This window comes from Zingiber officinale, chromosome 2B (genome assembly GCF_018446385.1).
Source record: "Zingiber officinale cultivar Zhangliang chromosome 2B, Zo_v1.1, whole genome shotgun sequence".
NCBI lineage: Eukaryota > Viridiplantae > Streptophyta > Magnoliopsida > Zingiberales > Zingiberaceae > Zingiber > Zingiber officinale.
In genome coordinates, this window is record NC_055989.1 from 96,537,573 (window position 1) to 96,548,349 (window position 10,777).

A 10,777-nucleotide genomic window follows, 5' to 3' on the forward strand; every position below is an offset into this window, starting at 1 on the left:
CACCTCTCTGACAACAGTAAAGTCGAGTGAAGAACAGGTTGATAGCTCCATTCAGCATGACCGAACTGATGACGTCCCGACCAAGTGGCCCTTGGTCAGCCTACAGCGGGACCCATATATATGTCTTATCGTACTATTTTGAAAGTTTGTACCGCCGACAACAGAAAATGTCCTGTAGGCAAATCGTCATTTAGAAGTTTCTAGTCTGGCACATTAGAGATTACGTGCTCGTTTTGGAAAGGTGTCAGAGATACTTTTTGATTTGTTTTTTTCCTAATAAGCTCTGGAAAATATGTATATACTTTGGAATGTGTGTACAGACGCTACAATGACACTATAAAAGGAGATCTCCATCTATAGGTGAAGATATACGATGTTTCATTATTCTACACGCTCTCTATTACTATTCACTGCTACTATTCTTTCCTCCCCAATCGAAGATTGATTTGAGTGTTGGAGGGCTAATGTCGAGACCCTTTTCCTGGTCCGATACTAACGCTCTTGATTTTACAAGATAATGTGGGACCTTCTTCCTGTCAATATTAGAGATATATTTTCAACTAACCGTCTTTTTAATTTTTAGATAAGATCAAAAGTAAGTTATTTTGATCATTATTATTTTTTTCAATATTTAAAATTAGGATTTAAATTTATACGTAAATTTTCAACTTTTAGAATTAGAGGTTATTCACTTAATTTTCTTTTAGAATTATTTTAGTTATTATTATTATTATTTTTATTTTAACTTAGATCAAACGGGTGAAGTATTATTTTTGCAATACATGGGCAAACTCTAACCGGATAGAAAACACAAATCTTGCATTGCATCGATTTCGCCGCCCCTCTTGTCTTCGGAGTTTCCAAGAACTCCAATTCTCTCCTATTTCTTCGACCCTCTGCTCGGCTTCTCGAAGCGACCAATCGGCGACTCCTCCTCTTCTGCCCTTCTCCTGCTCCAGATTCACAATGGCGTCTTCTTCCATTTCTTTCACCGGCCCTGCTTTGATCCCCGTCAAATCCGCTGCCCCTCGGCCGTCCGCACCGCTTCAGAGCTTCTTCACGATCGTCGGGCGCCGCTCCTTTTCCAGACCACTTATACTCAGATCCGGGATCAGATCTGATGGCGTCGCCCCCTTCTCTGGTAATTCTCTTGAGCCTTTAAATTCCTTTAAATTCTTTTGTTAGCAAGACGGATTGATCCAAAGAACAGCATGTTTGAGCGGCTAGATTAGTGTCATGGAAGAGGCACGGGAAGGCTCTATGTTATTATTGGTCTAAGTTACTACTATTATATTGGTACTGGTCGAACTTGGTAATGTACCACCGATTGTATGCCATTTGAACCATTATCTGGAAATTTTCCAATTTTCAGTGGTTACAACTAGACGGGGTTGGTGGTAGTATGTTGCTTGGGTTACCCTGCTTTTCTATATGCGACCACAACATTTAAACATCCTATTTTTTGTCATTGTGGAATTTGTCAGAGATGTTACACTACTAGTTGGCAAGTCAAGTTAGCATATTACTCATAAATAGATAATGGTAAAACTGCAACTTTAAAGATGATGATACGCTATTTTAAGGCTTCAACACTTCTCAAATTATTTGTGCAAGTGAAGAATATGTAGTTGCAGAAAAAAAATGATCTTGGGTTAATCTCAAACCTTATGGCAAGAACTTCCTGCTATAGTGCTATCCTTATGGTATGTCATCATGCTCTAGCCTGTAATTACATTACATTTGGTAAGCAGTGAAGAAATAAACAATGTAGGGAATGAATGTAATTTTTGCAATAAGTGCCTCCTGTAGTATAACTACACCGGCTTCCTTTTTTTCTTTTACATTTAAACTTGCGGATACTTGTGCCTTTATTGATGTATTTTTTGTCGCTTCTTGTTCTCATTCCTCAACCAACTCCAGCTGTGTCCAAGTAATTTCATCATTTCCTATTACTTTCATTCCAATCATGTAATTATGTGAACAAGCCAAATGATTTTGGACAGACCTTAACAACACTAGGCCATTCCTTATGTCACATGCAGCTGAGTAAACTATATCAGTGTTTCCCAACTTGGTAGCCATCTTATCTGTTACTTATTCGAGCTTGAGCTAGCCCCATCTAATTATCAAAAGAGCTGAAGCATCCCCTGATCTATTTGGGGCAAACACCTACATACTGATTCTTGCCCTACTTAAGAGACCGTTACCTTAATGTATAGAATCAAGATATTGAGCTTATATGTTGATTGTTGAAATTGTCTTACTATTTTTAGCATTAACCGTATAACATATAGTATGGATGATTTTGGCAATGTAAGGTATTGATGATTAGTTCACAATTAAATAATTCTTAAAGCTTCTATAGGTCGAACCATGGAAATTGTGGGTCCAGATTGAGTTTGAACTTTCCTTGCTTGCAACAAATTGTGGCTCCTGCATTGCATTCTCTTCTATTATTTTTTATTTTAATAAAGAACTGCAACTAGTTTCTTTGTTGATATGATTTTAGCCTTCTTATGTCTCCCATTACATTTACCCATTAGAATTCCATTGTCATCTGTTAAGCGATTTTAGGTACTTTGTTGATACGATTTCAGCATTCATATGTCTCCCATCAGCTCTATTGTCATCACATGAGAGTTTTGTTTCTCATCTCAAGTGTTTGTTAGCTGGTAAATACTAACAGGTTTATTAATCATGTTAAGCTTCTCCATTAAAGTCTTATTTTTCTTTTCTTGGCACCAAACATGTTTGTATCTTTTGTTCACCCGTTTATTACATTCACAGGTTTAAGAACTCAGATTGCAGCTATTGAACAACCAATTACTGAAGAGGCTCAGAAAGTGGAGGCGCCTGTTGTTATTGTTACTGGAGCTTCTAGGGGTATAGGGAAAGCGATAGCCTTAGCTCTGGGCAAGGCTGGTTGCAAGGTCTGTTGATAAAGGATGTGCATAATTTGAGAAAAAAGACCAAAGTTCTTTTGTAGTAAATAATTATCCAATCATTATGCTTGCTTTCCTTTTTCCTCTTTTAATGTGAGTCGACATATCTTGGGGAGCAACAAATACTAGGATCCCTGATTCCAACATAATTCCAACAAATATTGATTGGAGCTGAAATAAGGATGGGAAAATGAATTGTTAAAACCTTGCTTTTACTTTTCTTAAAAAAATAATTCTAGATACATGTACAAATTCGCAACATAATTTCATGGTCATTTCTTGATTTATAAGTTCAGGAAGCATCACAATGAATGAGCATTTTTATGGTCCTTCAAAGTTGTTTATGGGTATATTTGAACTAAGCTTTCACCACTGTGCATTTCAACTGAATTCCTTTTCTTTTTTTTTTTTTGTAAAAATTTTAACTCTAGTAATAAGAGAGAATACATGTACTTACAAATGAGGCAATTAATCAATTAAATCCATGACTTCCTGAGCCTCATATCTAATTCTGATGCTTGGTGAAATCTTTCTGTACTTTAGAATTTCACTTGATTTAAATTTGCAACACTCTCAACATTTGGGAGTAATGATCTGTAACCAATAACTTGATTGAGTATTGATAAACATGAATGGTCTCTTTTCTATTTGTTTGGAAATTGGTTCTTCTTTTATTCAACTCACTTGTTACATTAGTGGGTTCACTTAGAAAATCTGAGTTACCAGTGCGATAAATGTCTAATTATTTTGAAATATATCTAATTATTTTGAAATATGCACAAGGTCATATACCGACCCCACCTAGTGAAATAAGGCTTGATTGTTGTTGTATGCACAAGGTCATATTGTAGCTCTACTTCTGGAGAGCTATCCTGAATTTTAATCACCTTTAAGCCTCACATGGCATTTCAGGTTCTGGTGAATTATGCAAGATCGTCCAAGGAAGCTGAAGAAGTCTCCAAAGAAGTATGCTCGAAATTATTTACATTTTCATGTTTTTATTTGTGCTTTTCTGAAGCATATCTTTTCTAATGAAGTTACAATATCAGTGAGCTAGGTTTTTCTATTTTATCTTTCTTTGTTGTGTTTGAGGTGGCCTCCTTTGTCAATGTTGGGTTTGAAGAACCACATACCTTTGTTAGGTTCAAAGGCGAAACACTTTTCATTCTAGAAAAGGACAAAAATTGAAAACTGTTAGTTCCCTCAACCAAAGTAGACGATATCTTGATATCTTGATGTAAATCAATGGTGAAAAAGGAACTAGTTAAATAGGGGCCCATCACCTTGAACGCAACTTTAATCCCAAATTTGCTATGGATGGGGGAGCCTTGTGCCCTTGCAAGATGCAACATTGACCTCTCCATTCAAGGCACATATATTTTGAGAGGTTCACTAGAATTTGCAAAAACATTACGTCAATTTTCTTTTAGCTAGAAAGAAAAATTCTTAGGAGTTTGGGATGCCTTTCCAAACAATGCTTAAATATTTTGATTCTGTCCTGGATCATAATTTATATCTAAAGATTATGTAACCATAAATCTTTTTTTATTTGAATCTCACAACACTAAAAGTGACGTGATTGTCTAAAGAGAATTCACAAACCATTCTAACACCATGTACCACACTATACTATAGCAAAGCATAGTATGGAATACCAATGGGAAAATTTTATATTTTATAGTTGGCTTATCAGCTAGGAAATATGTCAGCAGGAATCTGACTGGTAACTATAGATCAATACCATCTGTAAAATATGATAGTTGAGGCTTTGGGAAATTCTTACCTCATGAATGCATCACTTCTTTCTGTGATTAGGGACAGCTGTACAGTCATTAAGGTCTTGCCTAAATACAATCTTCATAAACCTTCAAGTGACCTAGTTTTATGACATTTTGTAAAAATGATGTCAGTTTGTTTGTTTGCATTATTTTCTATGTTGGCAAATCCTAGACAAGGAGTTAACTTAAAATGATTTATGCAGATTGAGGCTTCAGGAGGTCAAGCTCTCACTTATGGAGGAGATGTTTCAAAAGAAGAGGATGTGGAATCCATGATCAAAACTGTTAGTAATGAAGATTGCATAGATCTGGCTTCTTACAATTACAACTTTGACTGATTTTATTGCATGTGCAATTTTTCTAGGCAGTAGATGCTTGGGGAACAGTTGACATTTTAGTTAACAATGCAGGTGTCTGGAATTGTACTTATTTTCATCTTGTCTTGTTGTAATGTAAGCTAACGAAGACCAAATATTTTCAGGTATTACACGAGACACACTGTTGATGAGAATGAAAAAATCACAATGGCAGGAAGTCATTGACCTGAATCTTACTGGTGTCTTCCTTTGTACACAGGCATGCATTTTCATATCTTATTATCTTGCAATCTTTTATGATGAATACTTATTTCACCATGATGACATTTTTCCTGCAGGCAGCAGCAAAAATTATGATGAAGAAGAAAAAGGTATTCTCTCTCTCTCTCTCTCTCTCTCTCTCTCTATATATATATATATATATATATATATATATATATTGCAGTTGGTTACCAATTAGCTAAGTCATTAAATAGTATTTAACTTGGAGGATTGGATTTGTATCTATATGAGCTGTTGGCTTGGTAAAACCCGTATTTATGATTAGTCATTTGTTATTAGCACAGATAGTGTGGATTTCCAGAAGTAAATCTTGTTATTGAGTTGTCAAAATGTTGCTTCTAATTAAACCATATCATAAAATTGATTATTACAAGGAAGGGAAAAAGCTACAGGAAGAGCTAGAAAAGAATTTGGAGGAAATGGATAGAAAAAGATTTCTCAGTTTGTGATTTCTTAGGGAAAGAAAGAATAGGAAATCATTTAATGTGATTGTTCTTTTACTTTGTTGATCCTTAGCATTAGCTAAGATCAACTGTTCCCTTTGGTTCAAATACTAACTAGACCAATCAAGTGTTTGATATACCTAAATTTCAGTAAATAATGGTGCCAAAATTGTTGGAACGTTGATGGTTTAGGTGGATGGGATGAATAGATGACACGAAGTTTTCAATTAAACATAAGTCAAATTAAGATTAGTAGCAAATATGCATGTGTGATAATATCAAGTTTCAAAATCTCGAACCGTGCTAAAGTTTTAGACTTTGACTGAAATGATACAATTTTGTGTTTCATCGTGTGGTGTTGGTGTAGAGTTGGAGAGGAAGGAGATAAAAAAGAAGAGAACACAACTATATACTTAACTTTGATCTTTATGTCCGTTACTTCTAACTTTGTGTCCATGTACAGAGTTGACATTGTATTATATGAATACAAGCTACAAAAGGATAACAAACATTATTAATTCATCTTGAAGTGTTTTGGAGTGTATCAAGAAGTTTCGAATGTCAATACGGCGTGATACTTATCAACATGACTGACACAACGACCTAGGATGCATTACTTGTTATCCGACATTGCATAATATTTTATTAGGACGATATTTATAATATTCAATTTTGATAATTTATTAGAACAATAAATTTCAATTTGGTCATTATGATATTTTAAACCATAGATAATATAATTGTGGTAGCTGGAGTGATATAAAAAATGCATGCGAAAACATAAGTCAAAATTAACAATGTTAATATATAGGATAAGAAAGATTGGCTAGAGGAGGGTGAATAAATTATCCTCTAAATTCTTGCAAAACTCTCAATTGAGATTTCTAAATCTCTCAAGAAGATAAAAAATACATAAAAGAGAAAACTATCATCCTATAAATAAAAATATCTAAGCTCTAGGTGTGAAAGATGTTACCAAGAGAGCTTCTAGGGTTGAGGGTGAGATCTTCAATAGATGAGAATGAGCTCCTTGGTTGCTTTAAACACTTAATAGTATGAATAAGGGCATAATAGAGTTTGATGTATCCATGATGTAGTGTCCAAAGTAACCACAAAGCCTTGTAAACCAAGGCTCTAATCCTTAACCAAAGGTTCCTCTTTGGTCAACTAAAGCAACCAAACTAGATGTTGGAAATTGGTTAACTAAACGTTTCACTATGATCGACTAAAGGAACCAAACTAGCTGTTGGAAATTGGTTTTTCAAGTTAGGTTGACCAAGCAAAATGCCTTGGCCAACTAAGATAACCAAAAGGTGACCTTAAAACCTCACAGTCCACTCTAGAGCCCTTAGATACTAGGTCTTGATATACCATTTTAAAAACTCGTCACTACCTGAAATAAATTCAACATTTACATTCATATAATCACAATTCAGGTAGGTTCACATGTTCAACTCCTCCTTGGTCTGGGTTACCTGTCCTTGAGTTCTTTGAGCACATCCTTGATCCAGGTCACCTACCCTTGAGTCCTCTCGATCTGGGCTATTTGCCCTTAAGTCCACTCAGTGCATGCTCTGCTTATACTTGATTGCTCTTGATTTGAAGATATCTGTCTCTGAGTCCAATTACCAAATCCAATCAGCATGACTAAACTGCACACTTGATGCACCAACATCAAATACAAACCGATAACTTAATCCTTTGCCAAATATAAAAAATGATTAACCTTAATCACAATGGAACTGACAGAATTTTTTGGAAAAATGTTTAAAATGATTAAGTAGTATTCCAAATTCTAATAGAACACATATTTATACTGTATTTTGGTTTACATAACAAACAATTTGGATCTCAATTTTATAATGTAGATGTATTTGTTTAGAGGGGTAATAATCTTGTTGCTGTAGCATATTTATGCTTTAGTTTTTTTTCGAGATATTGAAATATCATTCAATTGAGCAGGGAAGGATCATCAACATAGCATCTGTTGTTGGTTTAGTCGGTAACGTAGGCCAAGCTAATTACAGTGCTGCAAAGGCAGGAGTGATTGGTCTCACCAAGACTGTTGCAAAAGAATACGCAAGCAGAAATATCAACGTAAGTGTTTTCTTTGTTGATTCCCTAACTGCGACTTAATGTATGCCTAATGGGGCTTTTACCATGTATAGAAACTAACAGAGAAATTTAATGTTTGAGGTCAAAACTTTGATTTCATCTATCACCCTGTAACATAAGTAATTTAGTTTTCAACTTGAATCAATATTGGTAGGAAGAATCCATTTTTTAGATGCCTCCATTATTAATAGTCACAATGGGGTTATTTCTGGTTCTGCTTTGGCCTCTGTTGCTACTCCACCTGAATGTGGTTTTGTGGCTCATCTCAATTGTTCCTCTTCTTCTGGCCATCGTTAAACACATCACTCCTCTGTAGCTACCAAATTGTTTTGGCTTGTCCCATTGCTTGAGGTGCCCACATCATATAAATTTGCATCCATTGCCCTCGGAAGCATTGTTTCCTTTGACGACACCAAAATTTATTTTCCCTGATAATGAAGGGATGGATTGCAGCAGCGGAAAGGTTCAAATCGTCCCCTGAGATCCATGGATACTCAATGTGGTCACAGTCGGGCCCAAAGAGAGGCTAAAATGGGGATGAATCTAATCAAGCATATGTGCCTGCTTTTTTATGCGTCATTCAATGACCCTAACTCAAGCACAAAGGCATTGTGGAAGATGGTTGTTCAAAACCCCTTTCACCTAGCAAGAAGTGTTCATATGCTTGATTGTGGTTGGTGTATGTGATAAGGAAATGTCCCCTCGGTTTCTGTTATCAGTGAAGGGAGCATTTCCTTAATGGGCAAATTTTGTAAAAGCAATAAAGCTATAAAGCTAGGGGACATTTCCTTATCACAATCAAGTATATATCATATTAAGGGGCCAATTTTGTAAAAGCACAATCAAGCTAAGGGGCCAATTTTGTAAAAGCAATAAAGCTATATGGGCAAAAATGAAAATTCCTTTAATTTTGTATAAATCTTTATATAGCACACTTAGAATCTGCTTCCATGATTTTCATATATCATATTAAAGATTTAATATCAGTTAGATCTTTAAAATATAAAATATTATATTAAATGCTTAAGTATTTGTTTTTTTCTTCTAATGGATATAAAAATTAAATTTGTTACCTGTTACAGTGGCATTTGCAAATGCAAGTTCAAAACTTTGTATGGAAATGTGTTATGAAACTTGAAGTAGCCAATACAAAATCCACAACTTTGTAAAGTTGCATGCTGAATTATGTTGGTTGTAATTATCAGGTGCATTCTAAATTGGTGATAATTAACAGGTGAATTTTAACTTGGTGATAATTAACAGGTGAATGCTGTTGCCCCGGGGTTCATTGCATCTGATATGACAGCTAAACTAGGAGAAGATATCGAGAAAAAGATTTTGGCAACTATTCCATTGGGTATGTATGTTTTGAAATATTCATTCATTGGATACCGAACTATCATATTGCCTTCACAAGTATGGAAAATACACTTGCTAGATTTAAATACAGAATGGTCTCAGCATGTCTGTGAGATGAAAAAAAAAGTGTGTTTACTATTTGATATTCTCTTCAGGGAGGTATGGACAACCGGAAGAAGTTGCAGGCCTGGTGGAGTTCTTGGCCCTTAGTCCTGCATCGAGTTACATTACTGGGCAGGTAATAATATGGAGAGGTTCATAAGATCAGGATAGTGATCTTCTAACCCCGGTTACCTTTTATCTTTAAAATTGTTTGAAAAAGTAATATCATAGTTAGAATAATGAAATGTTTATTTTTATTTTTTTAAAATCTCATTAATTATGTTTTCAGCATTGTAGATTGAAATTTTTTATCCATGAATTCGTCTAGTCTGTTTAATGAAACTTATTACTGGTGGACTAGTGAAAGTAGAATCCAATCTTCTATTCATGCTTGCTAGGAGAAAAGTACACTTGACCATTGAAGAGGGCAGCGTCAATTGACCCTTAAAAATTATAACTTGCTCTTCAACTTCTACAGCACCCTTAATCTTTCATCATTAACATCTGCTATTTTGTTAGGGCACCATTTCTACACATGCATATATTTACTGGCTGCGACCTATTGCAGGTACTTACCGTTGATGGTGGCATGGTGATGTGAGCACAGGAAGGTTTCCTCTTTTTCCCTTCTATATCTCAAATATATTTATTTAGCTTCTGAAAAGATTGTGCTCGAATAAGAACTTTTAGTTCTTGAGAATTGTGCTAGCTAGCCCAGCTTCCTGACCGTATGCATCCTCCACTTTGTATGCTTCCCATCATTGGGGAATATAATTGTGGAGGTTTTTTATATTGTTTGAATGCTAGCGAGTGTGAGTTCATAAATGGTTTTGCCCTTATCACTGCTCGTCTTTATGTTTAGGATGGGAGTGATAAATAGGAATGATAATTTCTTTTGAATTTGATTGAAAGTTTGATATCCTAATGGAAGAACGGCACGGAGAAAATTTTTAGATCCGATTAAATAATCGATTATTCAGATATGAATATTTTCAGGTTATATATATATATATATATATATATATATATATATATATATATATATTATTGGAAAAGGAAATTTTAGCCCGCTTAATCATTAAGGTGTTGTCTGAGTTTAATAAGAGATTTAGTAACTCTTCTCATGACTTTGTTTTTATTATCCTTAATTTTTTAGAATTTAAGATATATATATATATATTACAAAAATAGAATTGTAGATAGTAATAGAATGATAGGTACGGTATAGATATCCATACCTATCTTTTGATAGACATGAGGATGAATATAAAAATTAAGGGGGCGTTTGGTTCTTTCATAGGAATAGGAATCGGAATGAGAATCATTATATTGTGGAATGAGAATGAGTATGAGCATGGATATCACTCTTAAAAGCAATGTTTGGTTAGTTGCATATTTTCTATCGGAATAAATTAAAATTTCCTATTTTACCCTTAAAG

General features: G+C 34.7%; 1 protein-coding gene across 1 annotated transcript; it reads left to right on the forward strand.

Annotated features, from left to right (window-relative positions):
* Positions 1-789: 789 nt before the first annotated feature.
* On the forward strand, positions 790-10,303 carry LOC122046451 (3-oxoacyl-[acyl-carrier-protein] reductase 4-like). The gene is made up of 11 exons (XM_042607159.1): positions 790-1,141; positions 2,788-2,930; positions 3,855-3,908; positions 4,924-5,004; positions 5,085-5,130; positions 5,202-5,296; positions 5,376-5,408; positions 7,725-7,859; positions 9,141-9,234; positions 9,392-9,474; positions 9,907-10,303. Exons 1-11 carry the CDS (start codon positions 967-969, stop codon positions 9,937-9,939), a joined length of 972 nt encoding a protein of 323 aa, XP_042463093.1. The 5' UTR covers positions 790-966; the 3' UTR covers positions 9,940-10,303.
* The last annotated feature ends 474 nt before the right edge of the window (positions 10,304-10,777 follow it).

What these genes read in the sequence shown, in the direction of transcription:
- LOC122046451 (XM_042607159.1), top strand. Translation starts at nt 967, where the DNA reads ATGGCGTCTTCTTCCATTTCTTTCACCGGCCCTGCTTTGATCCCCGTC. An exon ending in CATTTTAGTTAACAATGCAG is followed by an intron (nt 5,131 to 5,201) that starts GTGTCTGGAATT and finishes AAATATTTTCAG; the next exon opens with GTATTACACGAGACACACTG. An exon ending in CGAGTTACATTACTGGGCAG is followed by an intron (nt 9,475 to 9,906) that starts GTAATAATATGG and finishes GACCTATTGCAG; the next exon opens with GTACTTACCGTTGATGGTGG.